Source organism: Crocodylus porosus, unplaced genomic scaffold, assembly GCF_001723895.1.
Source record: "Crocodylus porosus isolate Cpor-Errol unplaced genomic scaffold, CroPor_comp1, whole genome shotgun sequence".
Classification (NCBI taxonomy): domain Eukaryota; kingdom Metazoa; phylum Chordata; order Crocodylia; family Crocodylidae; genus Crocodylus; species Crocodylus porosus.
In genome coordinates this window covers 181,312,623-181,332,255 of record NW_017728906.1, presented here as the reverse complement: position 1 = coordinate 181,332,255, position 19,633 = coordinate 181,312,623, and the positions used below count along the sequence as shown (strand labels likewise).

At 41.0% G+C, this 19,633-nt stretch overlaps 1 protein-coding gene across 3 annotated transcripts in view; it reads left to right on the top strand.

Annotated features, from left to right (window-relative positions):
• The window catches only part of CNTN5 (contactin 5), a 983,906-nt gene that overhangs the window by 615,138 nt on the left and 349,135 nt on the right, over nt 1-19,633 (top strand). For all 3 annotated transcript variants that reach the window (XM_019530289.1, XM_019530290.1, XM_019530292.1), the window contains exon 7: nt 3,789-3,884. In XM_019530289.1, coding sequence (XP_019385834.1) covers nt 3,789-3,884 — 96 coding nt within the window. The remainder of the gene's footprint in view (nt 1-3,788; nt 3,885-19,633) is intronic.

Below are 19,633 nucleotides of genomic sequence, written 5' to 3'. Positions count from 1 at the left end.
AATAAAATGTTGATATATGTTTTTCAACAAAATCTTGAATGTTCAGTAGAACATTTTCAATCATATTGTAGACTATCTTGGAGCTTGAAAACAATTTGAGATACAATTTACAAAACCAAAATTGAAAAACTAAGCTTTACAAATGCAAAACACTACATTCCTGAGTGGTCTTATTTTTCACCGTAAAAAAAAACTCAGTCCTTCAAAATACACTAATATAGCTTGTTTACTTTCAGCTAGCTAATGTTCCGATCTAGTTATGAAAAAATTAAAAAATAATGTAGGTTTTTTTATAGCACTAATTATCACACAGATTCAGAAAGGCAGGCTCACAGTAAGGGTCTCAGGAAGTCTTTGTGAAATGCTTTAATGATTCCATTAGGAATACAGTGGCAAAACTTTATTTTTGAAATTTGTGAAAAGGAAGTATCATTTCCTGATTATATCTATTCATATGCCTAGAAAAATTCCATGAGTTGAGTATCTCTCAATGTGCATAGCTCCTCTGGATTCACAACACATCTCCTTCTCAAAATATATTGAAACCACAGCATATCAATTCCAGTTCCATCCAAATTTTAAATTCACTAAGGCTTGTTTATACATACCATTTGAGATTCAAAGAACATTTTTCAGAATAAATCAAAGAACATATTTTAGGGGGCTCTCAGATCTTATTTAGGGAAGTTTCATCAGATCCTATCTCAAAGGAGGCCTAGAGGAAAAATTTCAAAGAACATTCATGGTGTCCATTGTTCATTTTGCCTGTACAATTGACCTTGAACTTGTTAACAGATGTACTAACAGGCCCTGGAAAAATAAAACATTTACACCAGTATAATCAGTTTTATGCTATCATAAAAAGTATTGGATACAAAATGCAAAGCTCTACATTAGCATAACTTCACCTGTTCTTTTGAAGAAATCTGCTGGAGAAAGAATCAGGGGGGAAATTACATAATTTTAAGTTATATCAACTGAGGACAAGAATCTGAATTCATTGCATAGTAAAATTGTACTTAAAAACATTTCCCCTACCTATTCTCTCCTTGTAAGGGCCTTTTCACATGTTGCTCAAATATTGATTGATGTTAATGCTAGCTCAAGTTTGGAGCAGTTGTACCTTAAGGCTAAACATTTTCTCTGACTGCCCCCCATCTATACAGCTGTGACTGGGCTCTAGAGGGCAGGCAAGCAGGGGTCTCACATGAATGTATAGCTATGAGTTGCCAGTACATGGCTGGTGAGTCAGGATAGGTTTCTACCCCTGCTTTAGGTAGAGGTATGTGAGATATGGGTTGTGCAGGTGGGAACATGAAGCTGGGAGGTGGAGAGTTAATGGAATGGTGGTGGTGGGGTAATAAAATGGGTGGGGGAAAGGAAATGAGAGTGGGGGAAGGAGATGAAATGAAGGAAACCAGCCACTGAAAGATAAAATAAAAAGAAGTAAAAAACAAAAGACATAAAGAGGAAGTAAATTAAAGAAGGTCTTCTTTTTTAATAAACTGGGATTTGGGATAGGGTTGTAGGGGGTGCTGGTTGTGCTTTTGCAGGTGGCTGGGAGTGGGAGTGGTGCTTTGGGAGGAGCTACTGGTGCTACCCCAGGAAGGAAGTCCCAGCTATGGGGACCCAATCTGGCCCCCTACCTTGTTCTCCCCTATCTACCCTAGGTCCTACTCCTGGACCTGTCTATGCCCTGTGACTAGCTAGCTGGATATTTGCAGAGTTGCACTGCTGAGGGTGGGAAGGTCACACCACCAGGAGTGAGAGGTGAAATAGACTTGGTGCCAGAAGTGCTTCCTGGGCAGTAGAGGTCAGGGGGTGGAAATTTTGTCCACACAGAACAGGAGGGTGGGGGAAAGGACACTGCATCCTGGAATGCTGGAGGACTGCAACTTGGGTGGCTCATATGTGGGGAGTGGCCACACATTAATGGATCATAAGCTTGGTAACACAGATCAGAGATAAATCTGACCTGCAGTGGAGTAACTTCAAGTCACCTACAATACACTTAAAACGAGTCTCAGGTGTTAATGTGTGGACAATCCAGGGGTTAAAAGTTCCAGGAGCTGCCTAAAATTAATGTGTAATAAGGTCCTTAGTGAGGCTGATTTTGTAGTATTGTTCTTTACCTGTCAACTTGTATGATGTTAATATACCTTAGTTAACAACTAGTATGTTCCAGAATGCTTTAGTATATACTGTTGAAATGCAAAAGCCAATGCATGTCAATGATAGATTATATATTATATACATACTGATATATTTAGATATTTACAGTGTTTCCCATCACCAAAGCATGTAGCATCTTACAGCATAAACCTATTTTTTCTTTAAATACTCAAGCTGGACATCACCATGAAATTTGGATAGGGACCAGGTCTAAAGTTTCCTGTGGTCAATGGAGCAATCACATCTTCTCAATGAAAAATAAATAAATATAAACTATTCATAACCATGTGCTGCAACTTGATTCAAAAGTTTAGCATAAGTAGCATATGCCTTATTCAGTTTCTATTGCTGGCAGCAATTTAGAGAGGCAAAATGTAATCATCTAGAATTTGGTTATGAACAGAATACTGGAGAAACCATCCAGGAAAGAGTATTAAGTCTGTGTACAGGCATTTGGGGAGGTTATAGGGAGGTTATATCAGGTTCAAAATGGCTACCTAATCTAGCTTAGATCCACCTAACTACAGTCAGATCTGTACCTAGGCAAACTAAGTGCAAACTGTACAGAAGTTCAGGATAGTTAGAGGGACATAAAAATGGTTGACCTGATCCAAAATTACCCCTACCTCCAAGGTACACTCAGCTTAGATCGCGTTGGTTCCCCTGCCCCCTTCTTCGGAGGCCACCAACCTCCCCATCCTGCAAGCAACTTCAGGTGACATTTTTACCATGATTCACCAGTGTGGGAGCTGAGCAAGGGCTGGAGAGGGTTGGTTCACCAGACGGGTGGGGTTGTTCAGCTAGGAGGCAGTGGGCTAAAAATAGCCCTTGGTCCTGGAGGCTGGGGAAGAGAGTGTCTCTCCCACTCACCCCCTGGTCTCTCCTGTGGACTCAACTTGCCTTTCCCCTCCCCCCCAATCCCCGAACCCTTCCACAGATGCTGTCTTCCCTTCCAATTCCCCAATCTCAGTAGCAGACCATGTGTACCTCCCAAATCTCCCTCCCCCCTCCCCCACATTAGACCCTCCGTCATAACTTACATTACATTGGATGGCCATTTTTAACTCAATCTAACCTCCCCCTAACATCCCAAAGTCTATATGCAGCCAAAAAGTAAATCTATACTATGTTGGAGATTTGCTTTTAGAAATAGAGTAGCTGATTCTCCTTTCCACTTACAAGAATGCATTGTACCCGGTATTCTTTGGATGACACATTAATAACCTTCTTCAGGCTGCAGGCTAGACACAAAGCATTTTCCCTGCCTAGATATTTCTTCTCAGTATGCATGAATGACTTCTACTGGTGAACAATATAAACTGGAAATGGCAAACAGAAATAAAGGCCTACTAAATGTCCATTATAAATCATAAATTGCCTAGTGTTTTTTTCTGATGTTGTGTCCAGTCACTGCTATGAGTAATAAATAGTGTTGCTATAACATAGAAATCTCTGAAGTGGAAATTACACATATTTTTAAAGCCCTCATATCATAGATTGAGTAATGAAGAAGGGTACTGCCAGCTTTACACAAAGAAATAAAGTGCAAGATACAAGAGTAGCAAAGCTTAAGATCTTCCTCTGCATGGAATTAAAATACTGTATTCTTTTAACAGATCTGGGCAATTTTAGTGGACGGACAAGAAGTGCAGTGTCTGTACGGGAAGGTCAAGGAGTTGTTCTGATGTGCTCTCCTCCACTACATTCACCAGGTATAGTAGGCTGCATGTTGTAGTGATATGGCTGTTTTTCTGTATGTTCATTATTTTACAATGTATGCTTGATTGTGAAACATTAAGGGTAAAATCTGCACAGTTCTTCTGACAATTCTTTGAGTACCAAAGGAGTAATTAAAGATCACCTACTGTAAATGTCATTGAATAGAGGGAGAGTTTCTGTGGTGATTGCCTTATTCCCACTGTAACTGTTGAGTGTAACTTCAATAGTTTCCATGCCACCAGTGACTAATATGTTGCCTTGAGGTCACAGAAGGAGATTTTTCTTAGAGTTTAGAAACCTTCAAAAATTGTTCTAAATGCCAGTGTTGAGAGACTGTTGTTGAATTTTGTTTTAAGTAGCAGATCCAGGATTGTGCTTGCATAACCTTTCCATATAGCTCTGTTGCCAGCACAATAGCATCATTGCTAAAAGTCAGAAATGTCATAAATCCTAGAAAATGGATCTCTCTGAATTTCCAAACCAAAGTTTGGATGTGCCAAAGAAATTATGTTTCTTGCTTTTCAAACTGGCCCTCCTGCAGTGCCTACAGATTGGTAAATACATCTCATACGAAGTCTTACATTTGCATGCAAATATCTAATGCATAGAAAAACTTTCAATGACACAGTATCTTCCTTGTGACTACATATTGTACTGTAGGCGTTAGTTTAATATTGAGAGGTGGATTTACTTTTTGTCTTCAGCTTGCAGTTAGAGAGGTACATCACACAGGAAAGGGAAGAACTTTTGGAAGTGTTAAGAAAAAAGTCTTTTCTAAGTCTGTTTTGGAGAACAGTTGTGTTTTATTTCTTTGAAATGTATATTGAGAGAGAGGCTGGTTTCCACAGCACTGATTTCAAGGCATGTCTCCCCCAGTCCTGCTCCTAACATTTATTACCATTTTTTCCTAGGCTCATTTCTGAGCTGTTGCCTTTTATTTGTAATACCTAATCTGTTTTTTATCTTAACTTAGTATATTGAAGCAATGAACTCCTCTTCATTGCAGTCTATTGCACTGCACTGAGGTTTTACTCCTCTATGTGAGTCTTCAATGAGAATGTAGTAAAAGTAGCTGGGTAGTTCCAGCACAGAGTTGCTGGGTCTGACTTCACCAGAAAAAGTATGACTATACTGGAAACGTACTATGTTAGGCAGCAATACCTTTGAAAATATTGAGCTGCTCATATAGGCTGCTTCCCCAAGTAGAAGCAATGTAGCAGTCAGTGTTCATGCAATGGTGTGGGTGAGCTAACTGGCATTGTCACTCAGCAGGGAACCTATTAGTCTGAAATAGAGGCCGCTGGAGAAGGTGGGGGGAATACAGGCCAAAAGTAGTGTGTTTGAGGTGCTTCTGAGTGGAACTGTAAATTTGTGGTATAGATCTGAGGACAGGCACTGCAAGATTAGGTGGATGCAACTGCAGTAAGCCAACACCTCTTCAAACCTGTCATCCCAGAAAACACAGCTCCTCCTTACATATGCCATCCATATCCCTATCTTTTCATGATGCTTTCAGCTGTATCTATCTGCGCTTCCAGAAAAGTAAAAGAGTTGCACTGCTGCTAAAAGTACATATTATCCCGCAAAATCTTTATCAGTGATGATATGCAAGGACTCCTGCAAACAGCCAGAGCCCAAGGAGGAGTTTTCAATAACAAATGTTGGAAAGGGCAAGGTTTTGTTTGCAAAGAGCATATTTGATATTGAAATCTAATGAATATGAAATCCTACAACGTTACTGTTACAAAGGCCATTTGCAAAATACAGCTGCACTTTAAAGTTTTGTATACAAGAGAGTCAAAATGTAAGAGTGGCTTCTGTCAGTTTTGGATTGGCTATTTTTAGGCATCTTGGGCCTAACTTTCAGAGATGTTGGGCACTTGTAATCCCTATTGTCTTCTACAGTTGCTTTGAAGAAGGAGATAGTGGACACTGAGAATCATATTAAAGACAGACCTGTAGATAAATAAATTGTCACAGTGGTATTCTACTACCTCCTTAGCAGATGCATCTATACTTTAGGCAGGGATTGACAACATTTTGAAAATGTAGCCAGTGCCATTAGCCACCAGTCCCCTCCAGCAACTGTGTGCAAAAGCTGCAGCGAAGAAGTGCTACCTTCCACCTGGGGTATAGCAGCTGGCTGGAGCAAAGGACGTGATGAGCATGTCATTAGCAAAATGTGGACTGGATCAAAAGGCTGTGGAATCAGCATGCCCTTAGGAAAATGCAGACTGGATCCAAACTTCTTGGGCCAGATGCAATCCCTTTGTGAACTGTATCTGGCCTATGGGCTATAGGTTGCCAACCCTTGCTTTAGAAGACCTATAAGATGTGTGGATGTCCCACATGACCACAAGTACAAATTTGTTTTTTATTTAGCTTTTGCATAGATTCTTGGATCTCCCAAGCCAAACTTTGCAGCTGTTACTCACATTGGGGAGCACTTGCTCACACAGGCAACAGACTGAAGATCTTAACTCAGGGTAGAATTCAGAGGTGGATCATCAAATGTAATCCCTTATGCAACTCCCTAAGGCAGGGGTGGACAGAATATAGCCCACAGGCCAGATCCAGACTGCCAACTGATTGGATCAGGCGCCTAGGGGGTACCTGCCAGTTGACTGGATACAGCCCATGGCTGCCCCCATAGCATGCAGTATGGGGCTCAGCCCCACCCAGGGCAGCCAGTGCTGAGCTCCAGCCCACACCCACTGGACCAGCCCTGGCCAGTGCACACAGATTACCAGCGGGGCTCCTCCTGGTGTGGCTGCATCTGCCCGGGAGCTGCTCAGCTCCCCTCTCTTCCAGTGGTGGCTCCTTCTCTTGCTCGTGCCGCACTACTCCAGGTGAGGAGGAAGTTTCAGGGAGGCAGCTCCTGGCCCAGCACACAGGGATTCTGCTCCATCTCCCAGCTGCCTTCCACCCACTCCACCCAACCAGTGCAGCAGGAGCAGGAGGAGGAACCACCGCTACAAGTGAAGGGAGCTGAGCAGTGCCTGGGCAGATGCACAAACACAAGGAGAAGCTCCACTGGCCAGTGGGCATGGGCTGGAGCTCAGCAAGGCCAGCTGTGAGTTGGGCTCAGCCCCCTGCAGAGTGCCACAGGGGCATCTGCAAACTGCACCGCCCAGGCAAGCTCTGCTGCACACGTCCCCAACAGAACTGTTTGCTCACGTAATAAGCAGTACAGTTGGGTCTTTCAAAGCAAGTGACTATCACACTGACAGAGCAAAACTGATTGAGTTATTAATGTAATATTTTTTCAAATGTGAGATAAAGTGCAGTTTAATCATACATCCACTAAATTTAGTCTCTCTCTCTCATACACACACATGTGCGCGTGCACCCCCCCCCCGTTCTTGACAACAAGCATGAACTTCTTTGCAAGCTCCCAGTGAATAGGGAATATTTTATCAGCTGGCTGCCAAGATGGCTAAGTGATAAAAATACAACGCTGATTTCTTTTCAGTTTACGGAAAGGAAACAGAAGAGAGACAAATAATACTCCATTTTGATGCATTTAATATGTTCATTTTTTTTAGTTATTAATTTCCTTCTTTGAAGATGGAAGAATAAAACAAACCCCCCGAAGAACAGTCAGCTAGCAACGAGGTTTTCCTCACATAATGAAAGGCAGGAGCATGATAGGGGATTGAGATTACCTAGATACTCTCCAATTCAAGGCTTCACCAATGGACTCCCAGGTGTTCCTCCTAAACCATCATTCTAGTTGAGATTTCCCACTCCCTCCAGACACTCCCTGCTGCACCCTTTCAGTTTATCCCTCTCTTGCAGCTTTGCCAGCTACCTCCTGCTTCTCCCCGAAACTGTTCCTCACCGAGCAGTTAAACAAAACATTCACAATTTCCATTACCTTTTCCAGCTATCTGTTAGGTAGGTCTCCAGATCAGCTTTATTCTCTCCCTAGGCCCTATTAGGTATTCCTCTCAGATAAAAGACCATTGATTTCAACCTCGTTAAATGAAAAGTTTGTTTAATGTTTCCATTTTAAAAGGCCTTTGCTGCATTTTTTCTATAAACAATATTATGTTTCTTTTCTGTTACATTCTGAAGAATGTAAATATGGGGCTTTATTCAGTTATTTAATCATCATAATTACAAGACTCACCATAGTGAGATTAAAAATGAATGGGAGATTTCATCCTGATTTACATTTTTCCCTCAGAATTAATACTTTCAGCTGAGCCTTTTAATGCTTTTATATCCAAAGCTGTTAGTATGTACTTAATAGAGAATGAGCATTCTCATTGGTAGAATTAGAACAGTGTTTATGTACTACATCCTGTAAGCATGAAAAGCAGATGCATCCTCCTCCTTGCTCAAAGGGACATTCCCATCTGCAAAGGATGATGCTTTATAATCTTTCCACATAACAGCTGTACAGATGTTAAATTGCAACTTTTATATCTCTTTCAAAAGAACAAATCTGGTTTTGCCCTATTTGGAAAATGTGCTCTAAGCTGCATCTTTTGTGTCTTTCCTTCTATACAACAAAAACTGTAGCTTCTATGGGAAATGTTTCACAGGATATGATTAGTGCCAATGTTACTGGGATCATAGTACTTCCTATGCATCTTTTGGATGTCTACGTAGTGTTTTGCTAACCTGGCAAGTCACTAAAACTAATAAGAACCTTTTCAGCTCAAAGATCAGGATTTTGATCGTAAGTTCTTTTCCATACTACAAAGCTGACTCTATCCTTACCTCATGATAATGACAAAAAACAATATAGGTAACATTGGAAGTAAGTTGCACAACTGCTCTGTGTCAGATCATTAAATATAATGGAAACCTGCTCCATATCACATCTCAAATTCTACAAAATGCATTTGTAAAGAAGGTCTGCATTAGTGGAGTAAATTTTGGAGACTAAAAAGCTTCATAAGAAAGACTGATCAGCATTAAGATGCCAAATCAGTTTAACTGAGTTTTGGGGAGGTTCATGTGGAGCAATAAGGGCACTTCTATATATGCTTCAGGGATTGTCGGGGGGAGGCACTTTAATTAGAGCAGCTCCCAGAGCTGCTGTAATGAAGCACCACAACGTCTCATGCATCAGTGTCCGCACACTTAAAAATGGGGCTGGACATTTGAACTAATGCTTGTTCAACAAGCATTAGTTCAAGCACTCCTGCTACCATTTTTAAACATAAGGATGCCAATACTAGAGATGTGGGAGGCTGCTGGAGTGCAGCAATTGCCATGCTCTAGCAGACTCAATTGAGTCTGCTCCAATGAGCAGGTATTACAGTGCTTTGGAGCAGCCTCTACACTTGTGCACAGGCACCCTAAACTCTTTGGCATAGGGCTGTTCTTTTAGTGGACTAAGTAAACTGAAATGCAATCTCAGGTACTGTAGCTACAAACAGGTATTGCATTTATCCCAGAATAAACCATTATTTCATGCAGTTGTTCAGACACTCATGTCTGTTGTCCTGTGATAAACCCATAAAAGATTCACAGGATGAGAAGTGCTAACATTCACAGGACGTTGTGAAGTGCATCTGAATGGTTGTCCTGGGATTGCATTATTGAATCAATGGCAGAAGAGTGGCAATTCATTGAGCCACTCACTGAACCCCAATTGAAATAAAGCTGTATCCTTGCTTACCCCCCACCAGTCATAGGTTGAGACCCACCAGGTCTTCGTTATCCCTATGAGATCATAGTCAGTCTTGTTTAGCAAGAGGACCAGTTCCTCCTGTTTGTTCTCAATCCCCTAAGCCCCACTCCCAAAGCCCTGTAGCCTCTCATGACCTGTCTGGGATTGCTCCGAGCCATGTCTTTCATGCCCACATGGATAAGGAGCATAGGGTAGTGGTCAGTGGGCAAGCTCTCACAAAAAGGTCATAACAGGACAGGGACTTTAACTCTGGATTCAAAGGTCCTTGACTGAATACCTCTGGGCTTCCTTTCCAGCTTATTGTTACTTCTCAGTTTTCATTCTGAAAATTGACTGTGTTGTCATATCAGGATGGGAACCCATTGTATGAGATTATCAGCCAGTTTCAACTTCCTTGCTCTACCATGTTGTTATACTATCAGATCAATACCTGGTCTTGCATGTGATCATAAACTGCATCTGACTGGAGGTCGTGGTGATAACATGGTGGGGCTACTCATGGTAGGGTAGCTCCTACAAAATTCCACAATGTTGCAACCTCCAGAGTAAGGTGAGCATAGTGCACCTAAAAACACTAGCCACCACTGTCTTTTGGGTATCCCTTGGTTGGACTAAGAGTAAGGGACATCACCTTGGCAAAAAATGGCCCTTGTTGAGGTGTTGGGCTGTCAGCAACAGCTTTAATTGGTTACTTTCTGGCAGAAGCTACAACCATCAAGGTACTGAATAGGTTTGGCCTTCAGACTGTCAGCATCTATATACAAGTGCAGAGGTTGCTCTGATGCACTGGAATTCCAGTGCATTGGAGCAAACTTAATTAATTGAGTCCACTGGAGTGTGGCGATTACTACTCTCCAGTAGCCTCCTGTGTCTCATGAATCAGTGTCCCCAGTCTTAAAAGCTTGTTTCAACAAACTTATTTTTAAGTGCAGGGATGCTAATACACAAGATGTGGCAGTGCTTTAATTAGAGTGGTTCTCAGAGCTGCTCTAATTAAAGCACCGTCCCCCCATCCCCAGATCATATGTAAAAGTGCGCTGTCTCAGTGGTCTAAAGTGGGGGTGCTAGATCAAAGGCAGTCTCCAATCCTTCATACTTGTGCCTAGGCATACACACTGAAGGTCTTCATGTGTAGACTTCTTACATGTACACCATGCTCCAGAGAACTGATGGTAGCCTATTATTAAATCAATACCTGCATCTTTTAAATCTTAACATTTAGATCATACACCTCGGAGAGAAGAACACAAGAGAAAAGTCGTGAGCCTCTTCTCTCCCTTCTCACTGTTTTTAGAACTCACTGAAGTGCTGGATCATAGATGTCTTCCCTGTAGAGTGTATGTTCCAGTCAGCAGCATGCATTAGGTATATATAAAAGTCCTTTTTGTAGTAGCATATTCACCAGAGACACCTACATAAATCTCCAGTCTCCCTGCAGAATGTGCAGTTATCTAAGTCTGAGTCTTTGCTCCTCCTTGCTGTTCTATCCAGGCCAGAATTTTGCAAACAATGAAACATGTTTTCCTAGTTGTTATTGCAAGAAAAAAATGTGATTGACTCCTACCCTTTCCCCCCATTAAACCAGTAGTTGGGGTCCAGTATTAGTCCTCTTCTCACTCATATTGTATTAGGGGTTCTCTCCCTTCCCAAAAGGGGGTAGGTGAGTAACCCACAAGTCACACACCAGGTGAAACCCAAATGTCACTCTTTATTGCAAAGGAAAATCAGCAACACACAGAGAAAATATACAAGCTTCTAAGCTGCAAGCACATCGGGCTGGAGGAAAGGCACTTCACACCCTATTCCCTATTATTACCTGATAGGTCTCGGGAACCCCACCCTGCATCCAGGGTGGTGAGACTACCTCCTTTATTGGGTCCTCAGCCTTGTCCTCCCTGAAGTAGTTCCACCTGGGACCTGACTCTTCCACTTTATATACCTTTCCTCCTACCAGTTATCTCCCCGAGAAGGGGGGTTCACTTTTAGCTTCACTGCCTTTTCTGGGATTAAAGCCAAGCCATTATCTCATTTTGCAAGCTGTTATTTTCTAAATTTGAATTGCTATATTTGCACTTCACTAGGCCCTGGACTTTCCAGGACCGTTGGTCGGTCTAGAGCAGTTCCCCTTTTTCTTTATTCAGCAGCAAACTGCAGCAGATGCATTAGGTCATTACCTCCATTACCTCATGTCCTCCGGGTTCCGCGAAACTGACCCCCCCTTCAGGGTGCCAGATTGGCCTCCTCCCAGAAGCCTCTTCAAGTCAGACCTCACACATTGCCAAGTGAAAAATCTCAGAGATGATCATCTATGTCACCCCATCTTTATTTCTTCCACCAGGTTCACGAGGTGACTGCTGATAACAGTGAAACTTCTTTTTCTAGTGACATTTGTTTCCATGTAAACTAACATTAATGGCTGCATCCATACATGCATGGACATTTGGTTCCCTGGGACAACTAGCAATGGTGCACCTTGTGCCGCTGCTAGTTGTCCATGGGGAAGGCCTGTGCCATGTGTCCTCTGGTGCATGGCAGGTTACCCTGGGTGGGACAGGGGAAGCTGGGGTCAGCACTGGGCTGGCTCGAGCAGCCTCACCTGGAGGCTTCCCAGGGCCGCAGCAGTGGTGATCCTGCCATACGGAGCCTGGCTGGCAGATGGAGCACAGCTCTGGCTGGCCAGGTTCCAGTTTTGAGCGGTGTATGCTGGCCTTGCATGTGCCGCTCTGCTTTTTTTGTATGTACAGGTTTTTTTGACCCCTGGATATCTAGGGGTCAACCCCCCCCTTCCCCCTCCCATGCTGCTTCCTTACAGCATGGAGAACAACTGTGTGGTATGTGGCACCACAGACCACATAGCCATGCTCGTCTGGATACAGCCAGTGGGACCATCCCTAGTCCTTGTCGCAGCATATTAATTTATTAACTCTTATGACTTGTTTATCCAGATTGCTCATTATGGAGTCAACAAGCAAAATTAATTTCCTTTTCTTTATTTTTGGCGTGGCCTTTTCATAGTGATCAACATCCTTTGGGCACTTCTTAATGTTTTCCTTCTCAGTTTAGTTGAAGTCATTGCAAACATTTTTTTGAAGTATATGTGGGGTAGCATTATGGTAAATTATAATTGTTTAGTATATTGTTCTAGATAGTAGCATTTTTGGCAGCGTGATTATTATATATTTATTATATTTAATTATCTGAATGTGCATGGAGACCTAGCAATTTGTGCATAATATAAATGTGGATACAGAAATATGTGAGCTTAAGCTGTCCTCATAAATAATTCTGAAAGGTTTCTAAAACAAACAAAACTAAACTACAAAAGAACAAGGAAGTTAAATCAATGAAAAAAATGCACCACTGACCCACTTCCTATAAGTTCCCTCAAGGAACTTGTACTTTAGAGTGTTCTGCATAACTTGTCCAAGAGTTTGCACTGATCACTATCATCATTCCTCCACCTACCATGCACAATTGTAATTCTTATACAATGCAACAGATGTTACACTGAAATAAGCACCAAAAGTTTAGTGGCCTTAAAGTTGGTGGATCACTGACTGGAACTGTTCCCCCCCTCAGGGAGCATGAAAATCTAGAGAGGGAAAACTGGCTGACCTTGCCCAATTAAGCCAGCACACGATGCTGGATGAATGGGCAGCATTGACAGCATTCTGCTTCAGGGACGTATGCTACTGTTTCAGAGTCTCACTAATGTCAACAAGTATTACTTCAGCTGCCAGTTCAAGAGAATCAAATATGAGGGAAGAGACTAAGAGAAAGGTAGAGAAGGGAGATTAATTAATTAAAAAATGTGCTGAGAACATTGGCTCCCACCATCATGCTTTATTGCCTTTCAGGCATCTGTCATATGCGGCTACTTGTCTAGATCCTGACAAATGGGACAATAATGATAGAAAGTTTCTGTAATGGGCAAGCTTCATTTCCCTAGGGACAGGTTACTAGCCTGTTACTGGAATGTCCTAGTAAATTAGACCTAACTAGCAAGGGCTCTGAAACCCAGTGATTAAAGTAGACCTCACAATCCTGCCAGAACTAAAAAGAAAGCTTTGTTTATTCCATCATATTAAGATTCCTGTACAATTATCACAAATGCAAAATTGCCAGATGAAGTTAGTAACTAATCAGTAGCACTATGATTTTTTTTTATGTTGGAGCCTTTTTGACTTTTAAAATATTTAAGACCCTGTGACTAATGGATTATGGGAATGTACATAATGCACACAGCAGTTAAGTGGTATAGAAAAAGAAGACAAATTGACCCAATCTTTTCAGCTCTGGTCTTATGGTAAAATGGAAGGTGAAACAACATAGTCTCAAAAACTTGCCAATGAACTAAATACCATATTTTTTGGTGGAAGAATAAGGGGAAAGAGTTCTATTTCAGTATCCAGTGCAATGGTAAAAAGTAATTAATTCCATGCTATCTCAATGGTAAATAGCATAGAAAAGTATGGTGAGAGAGAGAGAGAAAAGCCATAAAACTAAAGAGAAGAATCCTTATAGTTATATAATATTGATAAGAAGTGTAAGATAAGAGGGAGGAGGGGATGATAAATGGTTTATTTGTAATGCTCCAAAGTCTACTTCATTCTCTGTAATACCCTTGTGGAATAGTCTTATAGGATTTAATAGGGATGTAATCAATAGAGCTTGTTTGAAATGTAAAGGAATTGACAACTATCCCCAATCTAGCTATGATTAACTGATCTGTATAAATTTTGTAGCAGAGGTAAATATTAAGGAGAAACCTGTAGGTAACAGGAAAGATGGCCTGGAGGACAGCTTTCTGGACTGGTGCTTAGGAAACTAGGTTCAATTCCCAGCTCAGCTACAGAGTTCTTAGATGAGATTTCTCCTCCAGTGATATTACTCAGTGCGCACGTCTACATGTCCATTAATGTGCCTTAGATACTGTGCATTTAATGTAGTACTTGCTTAATAAAATGCTAACTACTAAATGCTCAGTAACCAGAGCTACTGTGTAATAGTGCCAGCACATGGTTATTTTGTGATGCTGACTGCCCACTACTAGCCTAATAACACTATGCAGTAGACTTTAGCACAGTTTTTAACCAATGTCCTACTACACAGTGTTACAAGGCTAAAGCACAATAAGCATCTCATTTTGACACGCCCTGTGTCTACTTGACAGGGATGTTTTGAGGGTGCAATTAATTAATGCTTTTGAGGTAGTCCACTCTTACACCATTGTTAGATCATAGATCTCTTAATACAAAAGCTGTAATTTACCATATTAATTCAAGGAGAATGCTCTGTTCAGAAGGGGGCAGTATGCAAGCAGACATGGATTAAAAAAAAATACAACTAGGTATAGTTGTATTTTTTAAAAATCCACTTAATCCCCTTATATATCAGCCTTTCATTAATTTCCACCTATGTCATCTCATGCAATATAACAGTAACTGACAGCAGACTGATAGGATGAAGTTTGTTAGAATTCAACAATAAATGATTGGGGGGATTTGACAATGGAAGACTGAATTTGTGATAGAGGTATGATTCAGCATGACCAGATGTGAAACTGGATATCTATGTATATACTTGAATATTCAGAATAAAGTCTGAAAGATTACATCCAGACCTGTACCACTGTGCTAGCAAGAAATATATTACTTTCATCTTTTGAAAATAAAATAAGTTTCCATGGTAGTAACAGGGAGCAGTGGATGTTATCCACTTCTTTGTGGTAACCACATTGAGGTGGGCTATTTTTAACAGTGCAATAATTAATAATACTCTTTGTGCAGATAATTTGCTTGCCCATTCCTGTCTTCTCTGCTCTCATTCCAACATTGTTAAAATCATGGATGAGGATTTCATTAGCAGACTAATAAAATTCCCATGGTGGTGCTATTATCCTGCAGCAAAGGAACTGTCACTGGAAATTTTCTTTTGTTTATTGGGTTATTAAAATATCATTTGATGGCATCTTCTTTTTTCTTTAGTAAATAAAATTAAAATTTGTGCTGAGGGAAATTGAGTTAACAGGGTGGCAGAATGTAGAAGATAATGAGACAGGGCACTAGTGATGAAGAGCGTGCCCTAAAGCACATAATGCAAGATTAAAGGAAAAAATAATTTTTCCAAGGCCAGAGATCATGCAGCCAAAGTTATTTGGCTTCTACTGCACTCAGCTTGGTCACAAGAGTCCATGTAACTTAAACCTAAAGACACCAGTGGATCTTTTGCACTTTTACTACCTTGAGGCAACATATTGTGTGAAATCCTTGTTCCTGAAAAGTCAGTTGCAAAATTCCAATAAGTCCATGATTCTGGGACACCTATACATGTGCTCAGTGCCTGCTTTGATGTATGCTAATTAGCATTAGTCAGAGCAGACTCAATTAATTGTGTGATAATTAGCACACTCCAGCAGCCTCAGCATCATGTATATTCAGCAACCCCATGCTTCAAAATGGTGGTGGAAGTGCTTTAACTAAAGCTCATCAAACAAGCTTTGGTTAAAGCACCCTTGCCACCATTTTGAAGCATGGGATGCTGAATTCACAAGGCAGCGCTTTAATTATAATTATTTAATTAAAGTTCTCTCTACCCCAGAGCATATGTAAAGATAACCCTGGTGACTAGAGAAAAAGATGAAGGCCAACCATGATAAAGGGTCAGGATGGGGGGGGAGGAACGGAAGCTAAAAAAGGAAGAGGGAGAAGAATTGGAAGAAGTTAGAAAGAAGGAAAAAGGAGAGAGTCAGGAAAACTTCCAGAAAGCAGGATCAAATGGACAGGAAAACAGGAGTGCAGGCAGCAGGTGTGACAGAAAGTGGCTGTCTATCCTCCATTGTGATAAAAGTGGTGAAAATATCAACAAAAAAGATGAGGACCACTAAATATGGCAAAATGCTGACAATGTACAGTCAAATTCCTTATGATGAGGGTATTTGTTAGGGAAGCAGGAGTCCTGCATTTTATTCCCTGATCCCAATGTGATTTACCTGATGACTCTTTAATGCAAAATACATAAGCTGTCTCAGCACAAAGATTGCAACTCAAGACTTCTCCATCTGTCCAGTACAGCGTGCTCATTACTGGGCTACCAAGGCGTGCTCCCTTCTTAAATCTTTCTCTGATCCTACGAGTCTTTCATTCCTTTCCATTTAGTGCCAGAACTTCAAAATAAGTAATGGAGTGTTCCTACTCTAGTCTTACTGTGGAAGATGTAGATTTGAGCCTCCTTAGCTGAAGAAGACCTACCACATAGATTTAATCACTTTCTGGGCAAGTGGTCTAATCATTAGGCTGTTATATAAAATCTGGTTGCATGATCATCTCTGGCTGCTCAATTGTCCAGGCCAAAATTAGCCATTTTGTTGCCTTGTTAAATGCTGGACCCTTAATTAAGTAAATGAGGACATTACTCCTCTCAGAACCCAGCCCAGGGAAAGGATGTTTAAGGTGGCAGGCAACTCTAAGCAGGATGTTTGCTTGCAGCCCAACACTACTCCACCATAAATACAAATGTACAGACTCTGCCATTAAACGAAACCACAGAACTGCATTAATGATGTGGAAGAAATCAAACTTTGCGTTGCGGTTGAATCAGAACTGACAGAGCCAGCTTTTCTTTATTTAGGGCTATACTGTGATCACAGGGAGAATTCCATACAGCAAGGGAAATCACCCACTTGTCTGTTTCAAAGGATTTCTCAGACTCTCTAGGTTTACAAGCATATTTATACTTAAGACAGAGAAAGAGAAAACAAATACGATCTTGGACAGTAAATTGCTGATCTAACACACACACAGACATACAGGCTGTTTAGTTAAAGGAGAGTGAAACATTGTGCTTATAGAAATATTTATCAGTTTCTGGTTTCTCAGAGAGAAAAATAAACTTAACATCCATACACAGGGTAATATATCAAGACAAAAACAAGGCATGCAGGATTCCTTATCTCAACATTTAACTGAAATAAGCAGTATCAGCAGTTCTGGTCTCTGTCTGTTTTTCTAGTCAAGTAGGGCAGAAGCCCAACTAAATTTACTCCTACATTCCCGTTTTTTTTTTCCCAACAAGTTAAATATTTATAGCCATTAGCCTTTCAACTTCCAGTTTTTCTTTCTCTTTACTTTCTGCTATTCCAACATACAAATTATATACTTCGTTTCTGGTTGATGGGCTATTTTGCATTTGCTTGGTAGCACAAGTTAAGCAACATTGTATTATCATAAACACTAGGCATACTCCAATAAAACCAACAAATAATATGCACAAACTATGAATGACAGTAGAGCCTAAGGAACTGAAAATAAAGCTAAACTAAGAATTCAAATGTCAACTATCTGACTCATGCAATTTAGCTGCTTCTTTTCAAATATGTTTACTTAAATCCTGAATTTCTTCTGAATTATCAGGAATATAAGTACAACATTCTTTACCTATTAAAGCACAGACTCCTCCTTTGCTGACTAGTATATAATCTAATGCAAGTCGGTTTTGCAATGTCATTTACCTTATTTCCTTCATTTCTGTATTTATCAGCAGTAGCATTAACTATCAGCAGTAGCATTAACAATCTTTTCCAGAGATGCTGCAACTTTCTTTATCTCAGACATAGCTAAGCCTGTGCCATAGCTGGGGAACATTATACCCCAAAATCTTTGATTTTCTGTAATTCTGTGAACATTGCGAATTCTTCCTTTAGATAAGTGAGATCTAATAGTAAAGGCAGGATACACTGTGGAGACATAGCACGTTCCTCTCCAACCAGAGGGAAGATTTCTATAGACCTTATCTCCATACACAAAATAGTGACCAGCTAATGCAGTAAATCCACTTGTATTACAGTTCATAATTTTTTAATAATAACCTAAAAATCCTTTGATTAATGACATAACAAAAAGAATACCAGTGTCCCAGGAACCGTTGATCCATGCACCTTGGATATTAAATTCTGCTTCACACTTTCTGACCCCTACTGCAACACGAGATCCATTACAGGTCCAACAAAACTTTCCAGGGGTAGCATATGCTAATCATACATAGTGAGACTGGTTGCAACTTACATTCTGCCAGGTTTTGTTCTCATGAAAATTTGAATAGTAAGGGGCTAACATCTGAGTTGCATTCAAGGGTACTGGTATCATGGGTATCCCTCCAGTAGAATAGATAGGGATATGACTACATATCCAACAATGAGAGACATTTAAATCTATCCAAATTTGATTAACTAAAGACAAGAACACATTTTCATGAAATGATCTTCTTTGTCGGTGCGGAAGTGTAGTTTGTTTTACAGAGTTTCTTATAACTGATGAGTCAAGTTCATATAAGATGGGCCAAAAAAGAGACACTGAGAACTACCCAAATCCCGACTAACCAACTCCACCTCAGGAACCAGGAACTAGGTAGAGGCCTTTTTCCTGTCCCGAAGGGCACAGTGGTGTCGTTGGGGCACATCCTCTTCGCTCTGTAGTGGCAAATCCTCTTCACCAGTAGGCGCTTGGCTCACTACTGGTCTTGAGCTCTCCTGTTGGCAGGCGCTAGGCTCACTACCAATCTGTGGAGGCTGATTACAAGGTTGATATGGAGGAGACTCTGGGTCTAACGGGGCTGATGTTTTCTTACTATGTGAAGCGTGAATCCATGTCTGGAGTCCTTGACACTTTATTGCGGTGTTGGTGGTCAGGAGTACCTGCAATGGGCCTTTCCAGCGAGGTTCCAGTGATGACTTTTGTTGATGGACTTTTATATGGACCCAATCTCCAGGCAGGATAGAATAGCACAGCTCATCTGGTGCTTTGGGGAGAGCTGCCTGTACCTGTGAAGAAAAGCCATAACACACTTCATTAGTGCCTTACAATAGTCCAGAATAGTATCATAAAGTGAATGTATATCACAAAAGTGGGAGGCAACAGGTGGTGAGGCAGGGATCTTCATGGGTCTTCCCATTAGAATTTCATGTGGGCTAAGCCCAGTCTTTCGGTTGGCAGTAGATCTCATACACATAAGGGCTATGGGAAGTGCATCTGGCCATTTTAAGTGAGTCTCAGCACAAATTTTGGCCAGTTTATTTTTCAGAATGCCATTTTGGCATTC